This window comes from Populus trichocarpa, chromosome 19 (genome assembly GCF_000002775.5).
Source record: "Populus trichocarpa isolate Nisqually-1 chromosome 19, P.trichocarpa_v4.1, whole genome shotgun sequence".
Lineage (NCBI taxonomy): Eukaryota > Viridiplantae > Streptophyta > Magnoliopsida > Malpighiales > Salicaceae > Populus > Populus trichocarpa.
The window spans coordinates 15,417,037-15,442,035 of record NC_037303.2 but is presented as its reverse complement, the minus strand read 5'-3'; the positions used below and the strand labels follow the sequence as shown (position 1 = coordinate 15,442,035).

At 35.6% G+C, this 24,999-nt stretch overlaps 4 protein-coding genes and 1 pseudogene across 5 annotated transcripts; 3 read left to right on the top strand and 2 right to left on the bottom strand.

Moving 5' to 3' along the window:
• LOC7494649 (uncharacterized) lies at positions 1–4,042 on the top strand. Of its 2 annotated transcripts, XM_024590822.2 has the most exons (6): positions 2–590; positions 734–985; positions 1,206–1,319; positions 1,401–1,604; positions 1,978–2,142; positions 3,463–4,042. In XM_024590822.2, the coding sequence occupies exons 1-6, from the start codon at positions 261–263 to the stop codon at positions 3,859–3,861; spliced, it is 1,464 nt and encodes a 487-aa protein (XP_024446590.2). In that variant the 5' UTR covers positions 2–260; the 3' UTR covers positions 3,862–4,042. The 2 variants fall into 2 exon arrangements, with proteins under 2 accessions (XP_024446591.2, XP_024446590.2); XM_024590823.2 differs by lacking the exon at positions 1,206–1,319 and having other exon boundaries at positions 1–590.
• Positions 4,043–5,875: 1,833 nt separating this feature from the next.
• LOC18108668 (uncharacterized) lies at positions 5,876–9,358 on the bottom strand (annotated as a pseudogene).
• A 4,074-nt stretch (positions 9,359–13,432) lies between these two features.
• LOC7498113 (KH domain-containing protein At3g08620) lies at positions 13,433–17,592 on the top strand. Its single transcript, XM_002325592.4, has 7 exons — positions 13,433–13,899; positions 14,007–14,098; positions 15,157–15,308; positions 15,924–16,037; positions 16,142–16,258; positions 16,458–16,601; positions 17,090–17,592. The coding sequence occupies exons 1-7, from the start codon at positions 13,823–13,825 to the stop codon at positions 17,234–17,236; spliced, it is 843 nt and encodes a 280-aa protein (XP_002325628.1). The 5' UTR covers positions 13,433–13,822; the 3' UTR covers positions 17,237–17,592.
• A 1,730-nt stretch (positions 17,593–19,322) lies between these two features.
• On the top strand, positions 19,323–20,934 carry LOC7494651 (cytochrome b-c1 complex subunit 8). The gene is made up of 2 exons (XM_002325593.4): positions 19,323–19,600; positions 20,643–20,934. Exons 1-2 carry the CDS (start codon positions 19,431–19,433, stop codon positions 20,689–20,691), a joined length of 219 nt encoding a protein of 72 aa, XP_002325629.1. The 5' UTR covers positions 19,323–19,430; the 3' UTR covers positions 20,692–20,934.
• Positions 20,935–22,128: 1,194 nt separating this feature from the next.
• LOC7494652 (60S ribosomal protein L10) lies at positions 22,129–24,205 on the bottom strand. Its single transcript, XM_002326027.4, has 4 exons — positions 24,042–24,205; positions 22,902–23,403; positions 22,507–22,588; positions 22,129–22,365 (listed from the first exon to the last, which is right to left on the bottom strand). The coding sequence occupies exons 1-4, from the start codon at positions 24,049–24,051 to the stop codon at positions 22,297–22,299; spliced, it is 663 nt and encodes a 220-aa protein (XP_002326063.1). The 5' UTR covers positions 24,052–24,205; the 3' UTR covers positions 22,129–22,296.
• Between the last annotated feature and the right edge of the window lie 794 nt (positions 24,206–24,999).

The following is a 24,999-nucleotide window of genomic DNA, read 5'->3' as shown; positions in this document are numbered from 1 at the left end:
TAGTTTGGTCTTGTCTGTATGTAATAACCTCCCTCCCTCCCTCCCTCCCTCCCATTCTTCTACTACCAAAATCAATCGCACAAAAGGAAAGGAGAAAACAAAAAGAAGAGAGATTTGGGTGTTTTCTGACTGTGGTTAGATCAGATCGAAAGCTGAGGCAGAAGCCTATTTTACTCCATAATTATCTCTAGATTAGTTTGGATTATATTAGATTTTTTCAATAAATTAAAAGAAATATCCATCCATCCTTTTATCTATCTATGGCATATAGAAGAAGGCAGCAGCAGGAGGAGGAGGAGACATCAAGCACAAGCAGCAGAAGCAGAGGCAGGCCATCTCCAATCAGGACGACAGCATCATCTTCTTCTTTTTCATTGGACGAAGAGGATTGGATTTATGAAGATGCTGATTATAACAACAACAATAATATTAATATTGAGAATAAGAGTAATTCCACCTCTCTGGCTACCAAAGCCATTAGAGCTTCTTCCGCTGCCCACAGAGACTCCTCTCTCTCTTCTGCTTACGCCTTCACTAATCACCCCTCCCCCTCATCTAATCCTTCCAGTTCTAATTCTTCTTCTACCAAGGTAATTATCTACATTTTTTTTTACTGCTCTTACTTTCCTGCAGATCCAATACTGTCTTACTCATTTTTCACTGCTAATTGCTATAAAGCAATTTGCTTTCTACTTCATTTTCTTGATATTGAAATGGGTTTGGGTTTTTGTAGGAGGAGGAACCGAACAAGGCCTATTATCACGAGTACACATCTATGAAAACATTGAAAGAAACGCAGCAGCAGCAGCAAGGGTTTTGGGGTACTCTTGCTAGAAAAGCTAAATCCATTCTTGATGATGATTTCAATACTAGTACCTACAATGCTGCCACTTCTTCCTCTCCTCAAAAGCAACAAATGGATTCAGGTACTGACAGGACTACTACTTGGCAACACCATGTCCCCGACACCACAACTAAGTCCAAGGTTGGATATCCTAGCTTGACTTTTCTTTTCCCTCAATACATACGTACCCAATTAAAAGTTCTTAGCTTTGGCAAAATCCAGTGGTTTTTTGTTACTCTTTTGATATGCCAAAAAACCCGGAAATTGAACTTGAATTTCATGCTCCTATTTATCTTTTTTTGGCCAAGTGAGTGTTTTCTTATCAGCCGAAGTGAACCTATTACATGTGATGTTATTGCAGTACCAGAACCCCTACCCCCCTCGTGAGACCCATGGGAAGATGGATAGTCCTGTATTACAAAAGGGACTCAACGCGATCTCATCTTCCCTGAATTATATTGGTAATGCTGTCGAGGTGGGCCTCCCAGTTCGAATTTTTTGCTCAAATTACCCCAGGATTCCTTTGATTGCACTAATGCTGTTTCCCTTTTTTCAGGAAGGTCTGACAAGAGTGGAGAACCGGACTGCAGACATTATCCAAGAAACTCGTAAGCATATTCAGAAAAAGCCTAATGGTGCTGCTGCACGGAATCAGGCAACCTATAGGAGTAGCATGTGGCAACAACCTCAAATGGAGACCAGTCGACAACAACCCCAGAAAGAAACTGACCAAGAACTCCAACTGAAGGCATCTCGCGACGTAAGGTGGCAGCTGTGTTACTGGTTCTTATATAATGGAAGTATATTTGCATGTGTGGTTGCCCTAAACTTGTGCAGCTTTTGGTTAAAAACCACCCTGCTTGATTACCATTTATACATAGTACAAAGCATCGTCAATTTCTTTGAGGCAGAGCCAGCTTATTGACTTGCATTTTTAATCAGTTCTTTGACTGATTCTACAGTCCAAGTAGTTATCCTGCTGCTTCCCTTCATCAAAGTAGCCTTCTAAAGAAGTATCCTAATGTTTTCATTGTAAAATTGTGTCTCGCATGGGAAATCCATCCTAATTTATATGATGTAAGTGTTTACTTTTCATGGCAAGATGCATAATTTGGCGTTGATTTGTGTGACAGGTTGCAATGGCAATGGCTGCCAAGGCAAAGCTTCTTCTTCGAGAGTTGAAAACTGTTAAAGCGGATTTTGCTTTTGCTAAGGAGCGATGTGCTCAGCTGGAGGAGGAGAATAAAATTCTCAGGGAGAATCGTGAAAGGGGAGAGAACCTGGAAGATGATGATTTGGTATGCATTCCTTTCACTTAAGTGTTTTTTTCTTCTCAATTTGCTCTTTTTTTTGTTTTGTTTTGTTTTAATGCTGTGATAATCTGGAAGATGATAATCTGGTTATTGACAAACTAGTAGAGGTTCTTTAATACTGCAAAGGGAAGTGTCTGAACTAGAAATTTGGTACTTGGTTATGTTAGAAACAAGGGCAGAGAAGACAGTATGGTACCCTTAGCTAAGTTTATTTATTGCTCTGAACATGCCAAAGGATTTTAATCATCTTGTAATTGGCAGCGTCATCAAGCTCCTTTCATTAAATGGTTAACATAAGCATTTGATTCTCAAGGCTGATAAAGATGTTAAGAATGCTCAAACCGCATGTAAGATATGCTTAACTTTACATTCTGCTTTCTTAAACAACTGCAAAAGAGTCAGTCTGTTATAGGACCCTATTTGTACTGAAAGTCAGTCCCAGCTATGCCAAGCACAGGAGGGCTGACATATGTATGACTGTGGATGCTGCTCCAATCTCTATATGTTATCATATTGCTATCGGCTGGCTTCGAATCCAATTCTAGATCTACTAAAATCCTGATTGCATGATCTATCTCTATGGATATAAATGCAAATCCATCTCTATGTTATGATGGATTTGTTATTGCCGTGTTTTTCACAAGACTAATTGACATTAAATCTTGCAATCTGTTTGACTGGGCTTTTCATCAGACCTGTCCTTCCCCCACCCACCCACCCATCCTTCCCAACAAACAGATCCTTTAGTAATAATTAGTGGCACATGTTTCTTGTTTAAAACTGAGAGTAAGAATGGCTTTTCATTTTTTATTATCTAGAATGACCGAAGAATATTTCTCTAAAAGAAACACAGAGAAATGAAAAGAATGACTGGAGTCTAGAACCCAATTCAGTGACCATTGACGTGAAAATTCACAGTTATTGTGCTATTCTTTTTCATCTGATTGTTAATTCGTAAGTTTATTAATATCTATTCCAGTAGTTTGCTATTTTCTTCATTCAAATGAAATGATATGTATATTGAACTTGCCCTGATGCAAAAATCTTTTTTTTTTAATTGGAATTTTTTAATATATTGTTATATTATAAAATGTATAAAAATAAATATTTCCTTTTTTTGGTTAATTATTCTCAACTTTAAATATATTAATTTTAAATACAAGAATAAATAGCACAAGGGACGAGAGATCTTTTCAATTTGGGAAAAAGAAATTATATTTCCAGTGAATGGACATCATGATTGAAGCATGGCAGTCTGTTTGTATCAAGCAATTTCAATCCTGATTACACTTTATCCAAATCCAGATTCGGCTTCAACTTGAAACACTCTTAGCAGAGAAGGCCCGGTTGGCACATGAGAACTCGGTCTATGCTCGTGAGAACCGCTTTTTGAGGGAGGTTGTTGAATATCACCAGCTTACCATGCAGGATGTTGTGTATTTGGATGAGGGCACTGAAGAAGTAACTGAAGTTTATCCCATCAAGGTTGTCTCCAACACTCCCTCCATCCCGTCAATGCCGCCCCCTCCTTTGCATACTGAGGCTTCCCTTGGTACAAGTCTGCCTGTGGCTCGAGACATCTTGCCTCATCCTGTCCCCCCGCCAGGGTCTGTGGAGGTTTCCAAAAGTGCTGCATCACCAAATTCATCTACCTCGACGTCAATTGCAGCAGATCCTAGAAAACACTCGAATCCTACTGTTTGAATGGCAATGCTCCATACTACTCTTTTATCTTTTTGGACAAAAGTTTGAAATTGTAACAGCATGGTTTGTCCTTGATTCCTTGTTATTCATTGTCAGTCTTCCGATGTTGGCTGATGCACATGTAAATTTGCTATGATGTACTTTAAACTTGTTCTTACGTTGGAACTACAGCATTTCTTCAGATTTTGGCCGAGAGTATTTTCCCTGTGAATTTAATTATATATTCACGGTGGTGTAAAGGATTCATGTGACGCCAAGCTGGTCATGTCAAAGCTTTCTCAGAGCATCACCAAATGTGCTACATTTTACAGTGCTGTTCTAAAGCTACTGGATCAAGGAATTCAATGACGGAATGTGTCTCTGGATGCGGCATGCTTTGTTATAATGCTATTGCCTGAGGTGTAAATATGAGGAGAACGTGTGGTGTGGGTACACGGTGCTGTGGGGATACAAACTGTAGGAGTGTGGGATGGGATCTGACAATAGAGTATACGATTTGTAAATCCTTGTAACTGAGGTTTAGATCAGAACCTTATTATATCTGAATCCCCAGCTCACAGGACTAACACACTGTTTGGGAACGAGATGTATGTTCTATGAAAATTTAACTTTTTTTATTTAAATTTTTTTTAGATCGTTTTGATATACTATGATAAATTAAAAAAATAAAAAAAATATTATTTTAATGTATTTTTAGATAAAAAGACATTTTGATATGATGATGTTATAAATAAAATTTTTTTTAAAAAATATTATTTTAATATATTTTTAAATAAAAAATATTTTAAAAAATAACCTTTATCACTTCTATATACTCTTTAAATGTTTGACCTTGCATTTTCTTTGGGCCTTTTGAGAACCTCACGACCATGACTTGGCTTGGGACAGTTTATTTTGTTATTTAAAATTAAAATTAAAAACAAAACAGATTGACATTGAAGAATGAAGAATTCAGTATGTATTCCTTTATAGATATTACTATTCACTGCAATAGTATAATTAATAATTTTCTCTTCCACCAAAAAATCAATAAACTTGCTATTGAAAGTGATTTGTGTTGATTTTTAGGTTATATATTAATATTTTATATATTTTGATGATAATAGTTAAATAAAAATAGATTAATAATATGCTTGGATGAGATTAAATTTTGACTTGGGAGTGATTTTTTTTTTGACGAACATAAATATTGTTTTTCTTAAAAAAAAATTGTTGGTGCATGTGTTGTCATTCTAAATACAAACGCTGCTTTCTGAGGCGACATTGAAAGCGTCACGTAGTGAGCTTTCTGTTGGTGCCACGCGTGTAAATGATGAATCAATGCTTGAGTTTCGATGAACTTTTTTCTTCTGCCACCTTTTTTCCCTTTCTTCTCCTTGTCAAAATATCAAAATATAAAGATGTCCTTTGATTTATGTTTTGTATCCAATTTAATCCTCATTCTTTTGATTTGTATTTGTTTTTGTTTTTTTTTCAATATTTTTTTGATTAATTTTTTCTTTAATTTCATTCCTCATAATTTGGTTTCATTAAATTTTTATATCAAATTTGATCCTTATTCTTTTGATTGTTATTTTTCTTCCTTTTTCTAATTGAATTTTGTTTTAAATTTCATCTCTCAACATTTAATTTCAAATTACTTTTATATCAAATTTAGTACCCGTCTTTTTTATTGTTATTTCTTTTGTTTTTAATTTTTTTTAATTTTATTCATAAACATTTTATTGATTTAGAATTTTGGCATGTTATTTTTTAGGGTTTGCTTTCTATAAGGTTGGTCTCGGACTCATAACTAGGGTCATAGGGTTGGTCTTGGACTCATGACTAGAGTTACAGATTTTGAAAATTAACACGAGTTAATTTTGATTTTTTTTAGGTCCATTAATTTTTTTTAATTTTTTTTTAATATTTAACTTATTGAGAATTAATCTTTATATTTTATTTATTTTTTTTTCTTCGTAGAGTTATTCCAATCCCGTGTCTAGTATTACAGGTTAACACGGCACCTATCTAGTCAAGAACTAAAAGCACTTCTGCAGCCATATTGCAAGGTGCACTACTGACTGTAATTGCTGCAATAGCATAATACATAGAATAGATTTCTCGAAAAAGAATGACGCCATGATGGTTATTGACGGAGAAGAATTGGAGCTTGGAAGGGTTCCATCTGTGGTTCAAAGATTATAAATACGTTGAGATGGCCGGGAGATCTATCTAACCTCGGGATTACAATAAATAGGAGGATGTCAACATTCATGTGGAGTGAACTGTCAGCACTCAGCAGTGCTTCAAAAAGAAAAGAAAAAAGAAAGAAAGAAAGAAAGAAAAATGTCCCCTAATATTTACTGATGACACAGATGCACTGTATCTGTGAAAAGGAGTAGGCCTATGGCTTTGAAAGGTGGAAAAGGCTCTAGCTTAAGAGCAAGCATCATATCTTAGAATATCTGGAAAAACAAACTGGTTGATCCATCACTGTATGATTTAATATCTGCTGGTTTGATCAATGCTCTGCATAATGGACAAGTCCTTTCTCGATCAAACCTGAAAATGCCAAGGATACAGGAAGCAACAAGAAAACAGAAATTCTCCATGTAAAAACAGCATAAGAAAGGCAACATGCTTCTCAAATTCATAGACTTTTAGCACTTGTGTACAAATTTGTTTTTAGCCTTTTGCTGATTCAGAAACAGCTAAAAGCAATAAATCTGGTATCATCTTCTTATTGTTTATCTATCTCAATATTCCTAGTTCACAGGAAGGTACAAGAGATTTCAGAAGTATAACTAGACAATGATGCAATTTTATTGAATCAGTAATCAAGTCAATGGAGGGAGAGAAAAGAGCACCATGTAACCGAAATAATGCATCTGTGTAGATAGATATGATCCTCATAAATAAAGAGAGGATGAAGGTGGAGAAAATGACCATTCAGATACACAATCTTCACAGAATGTGTTTACAACGTAGTGAAATGGGCGCTCGGGCGTCTTCTCCTGGCAAATGGCACAGAGATCTCCCACTGCTTTGACCTGCAATTTAGTGACAAACTTAAAATGTGCGAACACTTGTGTGCAAGAAAAGAATAATACCAAAACAGAGGATCCATAGATATAATATAGCAAACCAATTAATGATGAGCAAAGTAATGATATACCCAAAAATTAAGTTGGAAAGTTCACATGCCATGGTATTCTTCTATGGAAAATTTGTTGCCAGAAGTTTGAATGTTCACAGGCAAACAATGGAATCTTGTAGAACTGGATATTTATTAATAAAACTACCCTCAAAAGTCCAGCCAAAGCATAGCACGACTACATGTTTGGCATGAACCTCAGTACAAGTAATGCCAAGAAAAAGAGGCATTAATAACCAGCCAAAATCTGCATGGCTTTGCCCAGAAGTTCTTGTTCACAAGTGCCTAGCAGATTCATCCCAAGATCACTTAACTATGAAGAGACTGTTTTTCCACCCTTAACCGAGGAAAGGAATTGCAGTTAAAATGTACAGATATTATACTTAAAAGAAGACAGTTCACCTGTTCAGATGTGGCAAAAGAACCATAGTACATTTCTTTAAGTGGCAAGGTCCGCCATGCAGTAAAGAATAGTTGAACCTAGGTACGAAAGTGATCAAGAAGATGTCAATAAACTATGGTTTTAGTATGGTACTAGAAATATAGCAGATTACATAAATGAGAGCATACCTTCCATAGAACTGTTGTAAGCTTGACGGTTAAATATAACCCTGTGATTAATGATGAAAAAAAGCTTCCATATTCTTTGTTTAAAAAGAAAAGATACCAAACAGGTGTTGGCAACACGGCACGATACAATATCAGCAAATACTCCACCAGAGTTGGCATTTGACCCTGTAAAAGCAAAAGACTTGAGATACATGTAAAATGATACAAAAGACAGGAGAAAATTGTAAGCATATGCATATAGAAATTTAAAATTCGATGATGTAAGTAACCTGTTTACGGTAATTGTGGCCTCTGCCATTCTTGTAATACAATAAAAGCATTTTGAAGACCATTGCTACCTCCCGCACCAAACCATCTGAAAAAGAGGAAAACAACATCATGGAAAACATACATGTCGAGGAAAAGATCAAAGTGACAAATTGTGATTAACTTTCTCATGGCTCAAAAGAAACTAAACAGTAAGTCCTGACAAAGCCAACGGAAAGACAACAAGTGACTGCAAATTTGCAGACGCATACGAAAAATCATTCCACGCTGAGGATTCCCGTGACTTACAGGCCCAGCACAATTTCAAAGGCACACAATTGTAAAGACTGATAACAGGTGCTCACCATTCACAATGCCGATAAACACAGCATGCCATAAAGGAGGTATTGTGGTTGGAAGAAGTAAAACCAATAGATATAGAAGGTCACCATTCCTATGCCACTAATATATTGACATCGTATGAAGAATCAACATTACAGTCATGCCTATGAGAACAGACTTCTCTCTCCCCCCCTGCAGAAACCAGTCTTTCATAGAGTTAGAAACATGGGAAGGAATTCAAGGTCATATATCTGTTGCCTTTAAATATATTCGTTTTATTTGAATCAGAAAAGCTATGAAAAATGGAATGAGAATACAAGTTACAGAACCTTTAGGGCTGTCTGCTTCCTTAAAATATAATTTGATTTAAACAAGAATGCAGCAATCCACAATGCAACGCCAAAGCCTGAAATAGATGCAAATCCAAAACAAATAATTTGATTGTACATCTAAGAATGCAATATAATCTCTACAACTGAAAATCTCTTAATCTCTAAACAAGATTAATGCTTTATATAACAGTTCCAAAAAGAGGGTAATATAATCTTTATTTCACTCGTGAATTGGAAAAGAGAAAACGAAAGAAAGAATCAGGAGAAATACCTTGCAAATGTTGGCGGACAAAAACAAGCAGCAGCAGCAAAGAAAATGGAAGAACGTGCTCCATCCACCTAGCTAAGTTCTGGATATCATATCTCTGATAAGAAGATGACGACGACGACGGTAATGATGAATCTATGTCAATCCCAGAAGACCCATCAGAAACAGTGCTTACAGAATTCACATTGCTTTCCATAACCCCATCTCGTTGACCATATGGTAATTCCTCAACATTACATTTGGAGAAGCATTGGATTCATCATCACGATCATTCTCTGCAGAGCCGATTATCCTAATTGTAACCTCTTGGTGACCACCACGACGACCACCAGCAGCAGCAGTGGATGGAGAAGGAATCAAATGCTCCCTTTCTTGAGAAAAATTGGAGTTGTTTCCTCCTAGGATACCCGAGTATTCCAAAAGGGTTGTTAATGGAGCATGTGTCAAATTTGATGCTGCTATATTGATTCCTTAACTTCTTGAATTGTTGCCGCCACCGCCACCGCCACCAGCATCACCACCACCATTACTAATATTACTGCTGCTTCCTAAAGAAGAATTCCTATAGATTTCACCAGAATTGCCTACACCACAACTCTCCATACCTTTTCCTAATCTTTTCCCACTATAAATGATATACAAAGAAAGGAACTTTATGACAAAGAATGAAACTTTAATGCAAAATTAAAGTGGAGGGATGGATATCTGCAAACGGGTATGCTTTGTTTTCCCACAAGCTGGATACAGCCGCAGCCGCAGCCGCAGTTTCCGGCTACGCGCCTTCGATTAATTCCTATAAAAATAAAAAAGAAAGAAAATGGGGGTCTTTGTCCATACAACATCTGCTGAAATCTGACCTTTCTCTGATTTTATCTTGATTAGGATTGGGAAAGGAGGAGGAAGAGGATACAGCTTTTCCTATAGAGACGAGTTGAGTTGATCATCAGACAGGGAAACATAAGCTTCAACTACACGGACATTTCAACTAACATAGATTCCCTACCCCCCCCCCCCCCCCCCCCGTCTTCTTCTCTCCCTCGCACACACGTTTTGAAGCTGTTTTCTTTTCTTTTCTTTTCTTTTGTTTTTGGGGTCAAATTTACCTCCACCTACATACTCAGTATAATAATGGTGTTCAACTATGGTGAGCACAGAAATCAACTCTTCCAGAGGTGGTCGAGTTCAACTCTTTATCGATGATTTTGCACAGTACAACATATGAAACTGCTTTTTTGAAGTATATTTGAGTTAAAAATATATTAAATCTAAGATTTTTAAAATAATTTTGGACGATTTCAATATCTCCAAGTTCAAGTGCTCTTGAAACGTTGTCAAGATCTTCCAATCTTAGACAGAAGAACAACTTATCATATCCAGAATTTAATACATTCTAAGCTGTAAAAGGATCCTAATAAGAATTATGAATCTTTTGATTCCACCAAAAGAAAGAGATGGATCTGAGATATTTGGTTCACATCAATGTCAAAGAAGAGTTCAGAAGAGGAAAGTTACTGTTGAATATATAACTCAACGCACACTTCCCTCACCCAAAAAAGATAAGAGGAAGAGAAGGTAAAAAAATGTGAACTTTCAATCTGGAAATCACACCACACCTTTGCCTATAGTGTACGGAAAAGCTGCAAGCTATTGTCGAACTTGATGATGGGCCACCACCCTACATTGAGTTTACTCTGCAAAACCCAGGTACATGGGTGGTAGCCATCAATCTTCCTTGATTATTTAAAAAAAAAAATTAAAGTAATATTTCAATTCTTAAGAAAATTAAGATCTGAAAAGAAAAGAAAAAAACTGGAATTTACTGCTTAAATGTAATACTTTTTTATTGGAAGAACTAGGAACTTAGTTTTTTTATCTTTTAAAATTTATATCAGGAAAAATATTTTGGAGGCTTTTCACTATTCATTATTTTTCATGTATAAATAAAATAAAATGATAAATAATACAATATTTTCTTTTATATACAAGTATTTTTTAGCCATGGCAGAGGGAACTTGGACCCAATCAGTCCTGGACCTGTTTTCTCATCCATTTATAATTGACGCAACTATATACTTCATTGATTAGCCTTCCGAATATCTACATGACTTTATCTTTTGGGGCCAATTGTCCACTTGCTAAGTCGGCTTAGGCTTACTCCATATTACACAAGATTATTAGTAGTGGCTAGTAGTGGTTACTTGAGAGCAGCAATGATTGCAACAGAGCCTTCCATGGTACTCAACTCGTGAAACCATCAGTCACATATGGTTGGCTGGTTTCTCTGAACACTTAAATTTTGAAGCCACGCTGTGAGGATATATACCTCGAACAGGCATAGTCCATGTAGAAATTGACGAGTGCTCTTCAGTATTGTATAGCTCATCAACTGTAGCTCAAATTCTATTCATCAACAGCAATGGCAAGCAACTTCTTGCGGGAGAAAAAAACGGCAATCAGCGTTGTCAGTGTATCACCATACAGCATCAGAAATCAGAAACGACAACTTGTATAGTTTAAGACCAGCAGACAAAATGCAGACTACGTACCGCCTTCCTTTTTCTTTGATGACAAATAATTCAGGCCCACACCCTATTGAGTGCATGCCAAATAAATCCTGAACATATACGTAGTCGGTCGGTGTGATTGCCAATTGAGACGGATCCATCTGGTGGACCATAAAGGATGGAGGGTGCGAGTTCATGTACATCCGTGGGCAGTAGAACTTGATTCATGATATCAAAAGCTCTTACCATCACCATCATATATGCTTGTTTTACATGAATATTCCTTCATCAGCTATAATCAATGTTGACGGAGACCAAAATCTATATCATGGATCATCTTTTGAGTTACATTTTCTTGTTGGGGCATCATTTGCAACCCAAAATAATGCCCATATGATGGATACATTGGATTTCATTGCATTACACGGCATTATAATAGTGCAAGATTTGCCCATGGCTTCTCGTGATCAACACATTATTGTCCCCAGCACAACATGCACTGCCATGTACTTTTCAAGCAGGCCTCATAGGAATCCTATGCTCATTTTCAGTACCCGTGCCTTGTGATATCAAGATTTTTCTCAGTTTACCAGGATTAAGTATGTCTCTCCGAAACCATAGTCGAATACGGGATTACAAGAGACTGCATTTTTCTCAAGAAATGTGATATTTCCAAGGGAACAGTTGGTTGATGAATTGGAAGCAGGTGGGCAACAGTTGTGCGAAGAGAAATCTGGATTAGTCCTAGACAGTTGGGGACTAGTCTACTCCATTATTGGATCGATGCACTCCTGCTGGGTGGACTTACAGGTTGGTGGGAGATGCTCCTGATTGTTGTAAATGATTCACGTGGCAATGGACATGGGTAGAGGGCAAAAAGAGGATCCACAGATAGGCCAAATTAAGCAGAACGTACTACTTGAGCTAAGACCATATAGGCTTGTTGGTCCAACGCTTTCATCTCTTTTCATGTGATAATGATTATCATATATTAAAACATAAATAAAGCGAGCATTAATAAAGTAGAATCATTTCAGGTTGTATCGTGGTTCGGGCGTGTTTGGGAGTGATTGAAAGAAATCAGCAGCAGCATGATGTCACAGCACAAGCATACATCCCTCCCTTTCTAGATTAATAAATATGTTAGCTAGTTGTCAATATATAAAGATATATATGTGTGTGGTTCACAGACACCAAGTTCCTTCCTCAGCTGGCCAGTCTCGTCCAGCTCTTGATTATTAGTTGCATACATTTTCCTTGGTTTGCTTCGTAGAAAATGACAACCTTGATAGCGGCTACAGATTCCTTAGCAAGGACCTCAAATTTCAAACTCAATAAATCAATAAAAGAAGCATCTCTATTTGACCACCGAATCTGTTCTTTTAATTCCATCCAAAAATAAATAAATTGGATTTGATTAAGGAGTTTTAATGAAATATTATATTTAACATCATCTCGAGTGTCAATAATTAAATCCTAAAGAAAATTCAATATTTAAAAGAAATATAAAAACAAATTAGAGACCAAACCCTTTTAGTTTATTCCTATTTAAAAATTAATATTAAAACTAATTTAAAAAAAAATATTTTTTTTATCGTTTTTTTCTCTTTTAGAGATCATCGAAAGAATAAGATTGAATATCATAATTGAATTTAATACAAGAAATAAGAATAATATAAAAATAAAATAAAACAAATTTTAAATTCAATTATAATAAAAAACTAGTTATTATAGCAATTTGTATCTTTAACCAAGGAAATGAAAGGGAAAGTACAAGAGAGAGAGAGAGAGAGAGAGAGAGGGAAGCTTTAAGACAAGATTGACCGACTTAAGGGAAGCCTTTTCCTTTGCAGGATCCAATATAGGAACTGTTGCAGGTAGGAGTGATGGATAGATAGATCCTCTTACCATTCATTCCAAAGGTGCAAATATTCAAAACCGAACATAACAAGCTGCACCAATCCCCTCTTGGCCTCAGGTTTCTGACTTCGATCTCCCACATCCACGTATGTTTCTTACGTTAATAGGTATCCCTATATAATAATATAATTAACTTTCATGTAAAAAAATGAAATCCTCATAATATTATAAAATTATAGCAAGAAAGTAAACAAAAGAGAAAGTGATCCACACTCATTAAGGTATAAGAGTTGGTATCAAAATCATTAATTATGTCTAAAAAGCTAAAAAAATCCACACTGAGACCTCTTACCTTTCTCTGCAAATCTTTTCTTTCTTTTTAACTGTCCATCTATGTGTCCCTATCACTCTATGATTTGTTCATGGTGATTTCAATCCATTCCTTGCACCTGTAAAAACTTTTGTTGAGTACAAGGAAAAAAAAAAAAAAAAGAGAAGCAAGCAAGAAAGAAAAGCCTTGAAGCCTTTAAAGCTCTGCTCCCATATTTAAACCCCACCATTAATACTACTGCACTACTAGAAGCCCACCACCATTTATTACTCACCTTTTTTCTTCTCCTCCTTCTCACCTTCTTCTCCTCCTTCTCATATTTCTCTTGTTTGTCTGTGTTTTGTTACACGATTGTCAATAAGAATCATCATCATGTCAGGCTTCTACACACATAACTTTTCACCTGTAAGAGCATCTCCACATGTAAGAATAACCCCTGATGTTGACAGGTACTTGTTTTCTTTTTCTGTTTCAATTTCCTTTCACCTTCTTTATCTTTGTTTCATAGTTTTGATTGATTTTTTTTTTTCTGGGTTTTGTTTCTTTTTGTTCCCAGTGGTCAATATTTGACAGAGCTGCTAGAGGAGCGCCAAAAGCTTGGACCTTTTATGCAAGTCCTTCCCATCTGTAGCCGCCTTTTGAATCAAGGTTCTTTATTATCTTCTTTAATCTCGATCTGTTTGATTCTTTTTTCTTTTCGCCTTCTTGATTCTGGTGCTATAAAGACTGCCCCTCTTGTTTATAGTTGTTATATGCAGGAGGAAAAAACCAGAAAACATCAGTTTTTTTACTTTTAAAATTCAATTTTCTGTTACTGCCGCTTCTTGAATGTTGGAGTCCTCTTTGTAAATTGCTTTTGATGGATGATGTATATGTATGGTTCTCCTTAAATTCTATTCTTTTGATGCTTAGATAATGTTAGTCAAGCTACTTCTTGCAAAATCAAGTGATTTATCATGAATGAATCTAGGGACTCGCATCTCTACACTCTACTATGCATTGATTGTTTTACACTGTGGTTTCCATGGATGAGAATACGCTAATAATCATTAAAATAAACACTAATCAGAGTAACTTACATGTAATGTTAAGGTTGCCGACCTTAGTTTATCTTGCTGAAAAGCAATTTATATCATGCCTAGCTGTTTCTTGGATTATTGAGATGTAGTAGGAGGCATGAGAGTTGGTTTATGTTCTTTGTGCATTGTAAAATCAATCATAGCAACGAATCATGGTCTAAAACATCCAAGCAGACCAGCTTTCAGGAGTAGATTTCATGTCTAATTAATTTCAATTATGCAATAATCCAAAGTGATTTATCTCACAAAAATGGGAATGTCATACAAGAAGTGCACATAAAGCATCAAACTTTCGATTGCAAAAACCCTCAATTGTATTTGCTTGTGATAGATCACCATTTGAATCAGTCTAAAATGGATTTCATAAATCAATATTGTGTCTTTCTCTAGCTGAGCTAAGGCGGTGTTGGCTTATTGTGTCTGTTGATTACTAGTATTGATAGTGATTCTGGGCAGCCGTGTGGTTGATGTGTGTGTGTGTGTGTGTGTGTTGCTCACAAATCAGTCAACATACTTTGATCACTTAAATTTTAACTACAAAAGCTTCAACTTGAGAACACATGGTTCAGTATTTTCATTCTGTTATTCTATCGGAAGAGAAATTTTAGTTATTCCTTGTGTTAGCAGAGATATTGAGGGTTTCTGGAAGGACCCCCAACCAGGGGTTCGGTGACTTGGACAGACTGCAATATGGAAGCCTAAGCCCTATGGCTTCTTTAGACATCATTCCGAATACTATAGGAGCAGGCTTCAATGGGTGGAATGGACTCCAACATGAAGTATGTATTTCAACTACTCATCTTCTGCTTGGGATTCCTGTCAATAATCTTTTCATATTCTAACCCATATACTTGGTTCTGTTGTCAAATTCTAGACCAGAATATTACTTCAACAAAATGCATGGTAATTGACTTATCTAGAATAAGATATAAAAACAGAAATGAGAGTGCTGTACTGGTTTTCCTCAACATGATTCTTTCTTTTTTATAATTGAACTAGACCAGAACTGCTGGTGGTTGATTAAGTTTTGTTTTTAGAGGGGTACTTTTCATCAAGAACCTAGTTTTGGCAGGTTCAAAATGATCTGGTTTTTTGCCCCGCTCAGCAGATGAATCTTCTTTAGTTAGTGAAGTTTTTGTTTTCTGCCATTTTGCTTAATTTTCTTGAGTTTCAGCATGTGTGTATTCTGATCTGTCTAAAAGCTGTAGAAAAATGCTTGTTGGTCAAACTAAGCAAGCTCCAGTCTTCATCATTAGCAGAAAAGTGGATGTCTTACATCTTACGTGCGTGCTGACTTACCATGGTTTTGAAATCGAATGCATTTTCTGTTTCATTCTCATGGAATATTGGTCACAGTAGTATGAACTTACAGCCTCATCCTAATTACGTGACAGAGAATTGGACCACAGGGGATGGGTATAGACTGGCAAGCAGCTCCAGCAAGCCCAAGTTCTCATATTGTGAAGAAAATATTGCGCTTGGATATTCCAGTTGATAGCTATCCAAATGTAAGCGAAGCATCTACTTTCGAACATAATATATATATATATATATATATATTTCAGTCTAAGGCTATAATGTACTAAATGCCTAATTTCTTGGTGGATTTTAGTTCAATTTTGTTGGACGGCTTCTAGGACCTAGGGGCAATTCATTAAAGCGAGTGGAAGCTTCTATGGGCTGCCGTGTGTATATTAGAGGAAAAGGTTCCATTAAGGACCCAGAGAAGGTACCATTTTTTCCCCTTCAGAATAAAGTTCAGCTTGGGATTGGCCTTTTCAATTCCCTTGGAGGCTTTCAAATTTTTTGTGGATCCCTTTTTATGGTCAAATCCATCAAAAGTCTTAATTCAGTTATTGCTAAGCTTCCAAAACGTTCAGCATGATTTTCACTGTTTTAACAGTTTTTTCATTTTTTTTACTCAAAAGGAAGAGTCTTTAAGGGGAAGACCAGGTTATGAGCATCTAAGTGAGCAGCTGCACATTCTAATTGAGGCTGAGTTACCTGCCAATGTTATCGATACAAGACTGAGACAAGCACAGGAAATCATAGAAGAATTGCTCAAGCCTGTGGTATCTCTTTGAATCTTTTCCTTCTGCTGTATTATCTGGCTTTTCTAGCAGTTTGTGGAATATTACTCTTATTTTATTCATTATATTTTCTTTCTGTCAACATGCTGATCACACAGTTATAATTTGTAGACAATTTGCTGTGCCTTTGTTTTTGTTCTTTTAATTATGGTCAGCATATGATTAATGATGACTGCATACATCAATTATATTTTAGTAAGTGGTGCTGACCCTATGGAACAGTTATGCTATCAGTGTGAGATGACCACTAGAAGACATCCCTTGCAAAATTGTACTGCTATAGATGCACTCTTTTAAGGAATCCTGACGACTCCTCTCCTGCTTTTGGTATTAATATTTCATGAATTCCACCAGCATACTTATGTATGGCAGGCTTGACAATGCTAGCGTTTGAACATCCATGTCTTCGATGTCAAAAACATTTTGCTGTCCTACCAGACGTTCACTTTCCCGTGTCATTCAATTTGCAGGATGAATCTCAGGATATCTACAAGAGGCAACAGTTGAGAGAACTAGCACTGCTGAATTTGAGTTATAGGGAGGAGAGCCCTGGTCCGAGTGGTAGCGTCTCTCCCTTCACATCAAGCGGGATGAAGCGTGTCAAAACTGGTCAATAACACTTCTTATGACCCAATCTCCCCACTGGTTTCTCTTGAACACTTCATATGCTTGTCAATTCTGTACAGCTACAAAGAAGTATGGTTTGCTGAGTTGGATATGAATTGAAACAGGTTATTCTTTGTTAACAAAAACATTAACAAGGGAAAGGAATAGAAATTCATTTTTCATAGTTGGTTAATGAAATTGTTTGCAGTTGTAAAAGTATAAATAGAACAGTGATTTACATTTGTTCTGTAATTAAAATCAGCATTTTTGCTAAACTAGTCTGTAATATAATGCCAATAGTGCAACTGCAACATCTGTTTTCTTTCTTAAGGGGTGGAATGAAGGAAGGTCTAGTTTATTTTGCTTTTTTCCTCTTCTTTTTTGCATTCTTTCATCTAGTTTTGTGCATGCATAATGTATTGTAGGAACAATCGTTTAGGGCAAAATTATCTGAATGGTGGTTGTCCATGTTGCTTTGCATTAATTAGCAAATCCTTTTTTTTTCCCGTCATGATTGGCTCTCCATAGCATTAGCAGCACCACTGTTGCTCGCCACCATCTCAACCTCCTTTAGTGGCCATAGAAGTGCAGCAAGCACTAGAGCAATTTCATCCATTTGCATAAGTGAGGGATGGGTAGGCCAGTCTACCTTAACTCTTTGTATGAAATTAGCAATGCTGATGGATTTGCAGCTACTTCTGTTTTTCTGAAGCAAATTGGTTGAGGTTTTGAGCTCACCATTAATTTACATTTACAACCCAAACACGGGTTCCACTGTAAACGGATATTTATGGAGTGTTTAAAACAGTAGTGTAAAATAGTTTTTTATTTAAAAATATTAAAATGATTTTTTTTTAGATTTTTGTATTTTTATTATTAGTACATCAAATAATCATTAAGCATTAAAACAATATTAATTTAATATTTTTTTAAAAAATTAATAATAATAACCCTTTCGAAACCATAGCTTTGAAAACTCATTCCACTAGAAACCTTGGTTTTGATAAAATTGAAATTTGATGTCTTTTCAAAATCATGGTTTTGAAAACAGGATCCCAAACAGAGTCTATTAGGGTGTTTGATTACGTGATAGTTTTAACTTTTAAAGCAAATTGTGTAAATAAAATGTTTGGTAATATACAAACTCAATTTATTATTTGTGTGGGACCTATATATTTTATGTTGAAATCGTCGGTTTGCGCAAAACAGCTGAGAGCTGCTTCTTCGTTCTGCCGCGTCCATGCCAGGTGAATAATTAACCTAGGCACTGTTCACTTCTTGAAGTGAACAGTGCGGAGTGAATTAAATTGTGAACAGCGCTCAGGTGAATTAATTCACCTGGCATTGTTTACGTGAACAGTGTCTCCATTGTTTAATTGATAGTAAAAAAATTTTCATTTTTTTTAAATTGTGTTTTACTCGAAAAACTAGTGTTTAATATTATTCAATAACACTACATAAATTAGAAGGATATCGCATGATGACATAGCATCTGCAGAATTTGATCTCAATACTAATTTTATGTCTGATGATATTTTACCTGATTTTGTTGCACGCTCAAAAAACCATGGAAACTATAGTCATTAAATGAATTTCATACATGATGAAATTGTAGATAAGTTAATGGAATAATAAAAAATATTTGATATAAAATATTATTTATTTAATAATGTAATAGTGATACTTAAATCTACAATATTTAAATTAAAAATCATCAATATTAATATATATCTTTTTTAGTTATTTTATAACTTCAATTTAAAAAGTATGTTTAATCAAACACATTAAACTACCTTTTATTCAATCTCAATTTCAACTACAGTTTTAACCAAACATATATAAATATCAAATCAATCTCAATCAAAAATAATTTTTATAAAATATTTTTTTTAAATCATAACCACAAAATCTATCATAATACAATATATAAAAGTTGATTGCCAATCACAGTCTTACAAACAACACCAAGAGGTCTAAATTGGATCATTTTAAACATGGCCCAATGGACCACAACCTTTATGGGCCATCTTAAGAAAATAAACCTCGGCCCATATATCTCAATCACTTCAATAATCCGGGTCGATCCGATGATTTGATGAATAAAGGAAGGGTGCCAGAGGAGAGGAGAGGAGAGCGTTGCGTAGCAGCAATTGGTTTTTCGGAAGCGCGGATTCATCAACCTCATAAGCGGCAGAAAACAAAGATATGGGGAAGCAACCGGTGAAACTGAAGGCGGTGGTGTATGCTCTGTCACCGTTTCAGCAGAAGGTAATGCCTGGTCTCTGGAAAGATCTGCCCGGCAAGATCCACCATAAAGTCTCCGAGAACTGGATCAGCGCCACCCTCCTCCTCGCTCCTCTCGTCGGCGTCTACACGTAACCTCCTCTCCTCTATCTATTCATTCAATCTCAGTATCACTTAAATTAATTTGAAACCCTAAAAACCCCTAATTAACTAACTAACTAATTAATTAAATCTATCTAAGAAACGAAAAGATCTCTCCTTTGTGTGAAATCGAGGAAAAGAAGCAATTATAGCTTCATTTATGCTTTAGGTTTATTATTAAAATCCTTTCGTTTCTACGGCCAAATTGTTGTCCTGCTGATGTTGTTATCTGTGTTTCTTATTAGCTTTGCACAAATTCAAAACTCAAATCATTGTATGATTGACTGATAATAGTGTGAAGGAGTACTTGTTCATGTCCTTTTAACCATGCTCCTCTTTCCTCCTCCTTTTCTTTTGTAAATCAGGAAACAAAAAAAGCATTTCTGACAGCGTTGTCAGGTTAAATCTTTTTTGCTTGTAAGTTTCATTAACTGATCCTAGACAAAATCTCTCCTTCCTCAAGGGACTGCTAAAGAAAAGTAGTTCCATGTATTTCTCGCACCGTTTTTACTCGCATATTATTAATTAGGATATGGGCTTTTCGGTCTATCTATTTGCTAACTTTCATATTGCAGAATTGAGCAATACGTGAACCATGTTTTACTTTTCTATCCTCTGGTTTCTGTTGTGTCTAAGTTGTTAATCTGGTTTCCGATGTGGTTTTGTGTTTTTCTTTTTCTCTATGCTATTTGATGTTTATACCTTTTTTTAGACATGGTAGTGGTTCCCTCCATCCTCATTTTTGTGTTGTTGGTCCGTTGAATGGATGGAGAGAGAAATAGAAAAGAAGGTCTATGGTCCTAAGGTTACTGGTTTTATACAATTGCACCTTAAATTAGCCAAAACAAGTCGCATAAGGCTCGGATCTGTGGGATGTTTTTGATGCCATAACCACATACTGAGCTGAAGATGCAGTCGTGTATGAAATGTTCAGTCTTTTGTGCCTTTTCATTAACGCCTTTCTATGTTATTAGCTGCTGTTAGCTTGAGCTGACTGTGTTTCCCTGCATCGTTGTCTTGTAATCCATGCAGGTATGTGCAAAACTACCAGGAAAAGGAGAAGTTGGAACACAGGTACTGAGTTCAGGCATGCAGTAGGGATGTCTGCTTTTTTCTCGAAGGCTTCATATTTTTTTCTTGTTCTCCTGGCAAATAAACTGAATGTCACTAGCTGCTTTGTCAGTTTTCAGAACTTGTGAACTTCATCTGCACTGAGTTATTCTGATGATTTATAGAACTTGCTCTTGAGCTGTTTGTGATGTTGCATGTTTATCACCTGTTATGACCCACCAATAAGATTCGGGTGTGAATTTTGATTCAACAAGACACCATTGTCTTTATGTTTTAGCATAATCTTTCATGCACCATCTTCACTACTGATCTTTTTATGATCTTTTCGGTGCTGCACGCTGCACGCACCATGAACGGATTCATATATAATTATATATATGCCATCGGTACTGTAATGTAGTGTTGAGGACTGCCTAATAAGATTTGTAGGAGAAAAAAACGGATACACAGGCTTGCCAAGTCTTTGTTTTTACTTTTTAAGATGCAAATAAACCTTGCATTGAAAATGAGGATTCTTTAAAACTTGTATGCAAATATGCCATGAAAAAAAAAACCCCACGTGCTTGTTTTATAAAGCATGAGCCAACTTACTCATGAGTAATTGTTGTGCACCGCCCCAATCAAGCACTTAAATCTTGTTTAGGAGTGCGGTAATTTTTGTTTATAGATGCTTTAAAATTCATTAAATTAATGTATTGTTTCTAGTAAATGCTTTAAAAATCATTAAATTAATGTTTTGTTTTTAGTATTGTTCAATGATTTTGATGTAAAAAAAAAATAATTTCATGTATTTTGAAGTAAAAACACTTTTAAAAAAGATATTCTATACCATAATTCTAAACATGCATTAAGTAATTTGGTTGCCCACCCTTTTACATAGAATTGAATTTTATTTTTTTTACTTTGCAACTTTTTTTCGGCGCAAAAAGATTAAAAAAAAAAAAAGATTTATAAGACCGATATTATGTTTGTAATGAATCTTGACATAAACTTGTAATGAATCCTTCCCACATTAACAGAAGGCCCATTGGGTCTTTTAATGTGAAGCTTGTTTGGGATGGAAGGTGGAAGTAGTTACTGGCAAGCCTCAGAAGTCATATCCATGTCTGACACTAGTCCTGTTCCTAGGTTTGGAGATGATCTCCATGTTATTTTATTGCAAAGCAGCGAAGCTAAATCCCACTTAATGCTAGGGCGTGGCAGTTATCAAAAGATGGTATAAAAAGTAATCCATCAACCAGGATTAATACTCAAGGTTGTGTTGAACCTTCATTGCTGCTACATTTTCTTTAAACATCCCACCAAATCATGAATTTGCCACTAATGTCAATTGTTAACTTTGGATTTATAAGCCATATGATCATCAACAAGATAAAAGACGTTTGCAACTTGGTTAAATATTCAAAAGGGCTGAATCCAAGAAGATATCACAAATCTGATTCAAATATTGCAAAAAACACACTAAATACCATGAATTTCATATCATATCCTCCAAATACAGTTTGGATGAAACTCAACAAGTTCGACAATATTCGCAACTAAAACAAAAACAGTAATGGATAAATTCCTCCGACGTTAAGAGATGAATGAAAGTTCCTTCCAGAAAGAAAAGATCCTAGGCAGTTTCTTGCAAGAATGCTCTTCCAGGTTGACGGTTGGCCAAGGGTCCATGGCATCCAAGAAGCTGAGAGAAACACATAATCACCATCAGTTTAATTGGGAGCTCCAAAAAGGAGAGAAAACCCACTACTAACATTACAAGTGAAATATATCGTTTGGTTGATTTTTAAATGGATGCAAAAATAAACTTTAAGCAAAGCCTGACCTTGGCATTCACACCATCTGGCATGACCTTATTCTCAGCCTTCAACTTCAAATAATCAGTGCGATTGAACTTGGTAAAACCCCTGCACATCACCGTTAACAGGCAAGGTGAGGCCACTAACTTTGGAGGAAGTAAAGAACTACCAAAATTAGAAAACACAAAACAAGCTTGCAATAGGAGGCAAGCACACAAAACGAACACTACCACACTTCCATAGGGAGATGGCACAGGCCTTCGTTTTACCAGAATAGCAAAGCGGCAAGAAAAATCAATAGGTGTGCCACCATGAAAAAGGAAAAAGTGCAATCCTTCATGCACAACTATGATGGCAACAGGCCACGTAATAGACTGCAAACAAACTTCAACAGTCTGAATAAAAGAAAGAAATCGCATACCACTTCCTGCTGACAATAATCTTTTGGCGACCAGGGAACTTGAATTTTGCACGGCGGAGAGCCTCCTGAGCATGGTGACTGTTGCTGTCCTTGCAACGAACAGAAAGAAGAACCTGTCCAATAGCGACTCTAGCACAAGTGCCCTGTGGTTTACCAAAAGCACCTCTCATACCGGTTTGGAGCCTATCAGCTCCAGCACATGAAAGCATCTTGTTGATTCGCAGGACATGGAAAGGATGAACCCTGACTCTCAAATGGAAAGCATCTTTTCCAGCAAACTTGGCCATGTATTTGTTGCAAGCAATACGTGCCGCTTCAAGAGCTTCACTGGAGACGTTCTCCTTCTCCCAGGACACCAAGTGCACACAGAATGGAAACTCATCAACTCCTTTCCTTTTCATCCCGACATCATAAATCCTGATCTTTGAGTCAGGCACACCACGGCAGTATCGTGATTTTGGGTATGGTTTATTCTTGATCTGGCGGTAACACCTTGCAGGTCCTGCAAAATGGAAAAAAGAAGAAAAAAAAACTAGATCAGCTTAGCAGCAGAAAACACTTCTTTTAAAAATCCCGTCACATAACAAAAATCAAGCCCTAAAAAGTAAGACAGGGACATAATCAATGGAGCATATTGCATAAATATGCACCAGAGAAAAGAAAGTTTTCAACGAACAAAGCCCCTGTAATTCAAAACCGCATAGAATTTAATAAACTAATTGTTCCAACCACAGCAATAAAAAAAAGAACATCACTTCAGGTACACAAACAATCAAAATCGTTTCAAAATTAAGATCTAGATTTACTCCAAAAGCCCAAGAATAAAAATAGAAGTATTCTCATCCTATATTAATTTTCTTCATCAAAGGCATCCATCTCTTAGACATAATCTAACAATCATTTACAGTCCATAAAAAATGATTAAAAAAAAGCTGATATCATTGGATATTCCCAGAATAGATAAAGACGACTCTAAATCAACCAAAAGCAAAGAAAACTCAATAATCTTCTATCCATACAAAAATCCATTCATATTTATGATAGCAGAAACCAAAATTTTACAAGATTTACATTGATTACTAATTAAACAAGGAAAAAAAATACAAACATCATAAAAATTCAGATTGGGAATTGGCTTACTTCTACCCATGGCGACTTCTGTGCGGTGGATCGGCGGCAGAGACCCTAGAGAAAGAAAATGAAAGAGGTGTTTAAGAGAGGCTTTTCATTTATAGAGAGGGGTGGGGTGTGGAGAAAAGGCCGCATAAAACCCTAACGCGTTTTGGGCTTGCATACGTGTGTGGTTGCGTCAAATTGGGCTGGAAGTGGTCCAATTTTCTTAGCCTACCACTTCTTCAATGTCGGTTTCTTTTTAAGGTTTCATTTGGTGACACGATGCACTGCATTGCATGAATATCAGTGCTTTGATTGGAATTATTTTTTAAAATATTTTTTATTTACAAATATATTAAAATAATATTTTTTTAATTTTATAAAATTTATTTTTGATATCATTATATTTAAATAATTTAAAAACACAAAAAATAATTAATTTAAAGTTCAAAAAATTTAATTTTTTAAAAAAATACGGTTAAATCACAATATCAAACAGGACTTAAATATGTATATGATGTTATGATAACATTTACAGTTGCAATTTAAAAAAATTGATTTAAAAACTAAATAAATTATAATTTTTTTAACCAAAGTTTTAAGAGAATTTTCAGTTGAACTTATATAAAAATATAATATGCATTGATTAACTAAATATTATCAAAATTATAGCGATGAAAAAACACCGTTTCAATAACACCTCACTACTTTACAAAAACATACCCTGGTTTTATGATATCCCTGTTTGTTTTTGTATTTCAAAAATATTTTTAAAAAAATTTAAATTTTTTTTATTTTTTTATTTTTAAATTAATATTTTTTAGTGTTTTTCGATCATTTTAATGCGCTGATATCAAAAATAATTTTTAAAAAATAAAAAAAAATATTTTTTTGATATTTATACGAGTAAAAAACACTTTAAAAAACAACCGCAACCACAATTCTAAACACACTCAATTGCGAAGAATCACAAAACCAAGGAGAA

Coding starts and splice junctions, on each gene's coding strand:
- LOC7494651 (XM_002325593.4), top strand. CDS start 19,431: ATGGGGAAGCAACCGGTGAAACTGAAGGCGGTGGTGTATGCTCTGTCA. Junction 19,601..20,642: donor CCTCTCGTCGGCGTCTACAC/GTAACCTCCTCT, acceptor TAATCCATGCAG/GTATGTGCAAAACTACCAGG.
- LOC7494652 (XM_002326027.4), bottom strand. Junction 22,589..22,901: donor ATTATTGTCAGCAGGAAGTG/GTATGCGATTTC, acceptor GGTGATGTGCAG/GGGTTTTACCAAGTTCAATC. Junction 22,366..22,506: donor CAGATGGTGTGAATGCCAAG/GTCAGGCTTTGC, acceptor TGTTTCTCTCAG/CTTCTTGGATGCCATGGACC.
- LOC7498113 (XM_002325592.4), top strand. CDS start 13,823: ATGTCAGGCTTCTACACACATAACTTTTCACCTGTAAGAGCATCTCCA. Junction 14,099..15,156: donor TAGCCGCCTTTTGAATCAAG/GTTCTTTATTAT, acceptor TTGTGTTAGCAG/AGATATTGAGGGTTTCTGGA. Junction 16,038..16,141: donor CAGTTGATAGCTATCCAAAT/GTAAGCGAAGCA, acceptor GGTGGATTTTAG/TTCAATTTTGTTGGACGGCT.
- LOC7494649 (XM_024590822.2), top strand. CDS start 261: ATGGCATATAGAAGAAGGCAGCAGCAGGAGGAGGAGGAGACATCAAGC. Junction 1,320..1,400: donor ATATTGGTAATGCTGTCGAG/GTGGGCCTCCCA, acceptor CCCTTTTTTCAG/GAAGGTCTGACAAGAGTGGA. Junction 1,605..1,977: donor AACTGAAGGCATCTCGCGAC/GTAAGGTGGCAG, acceptor TTTGTGTGACAG/GTTGCAATGGCAATGGCTGC.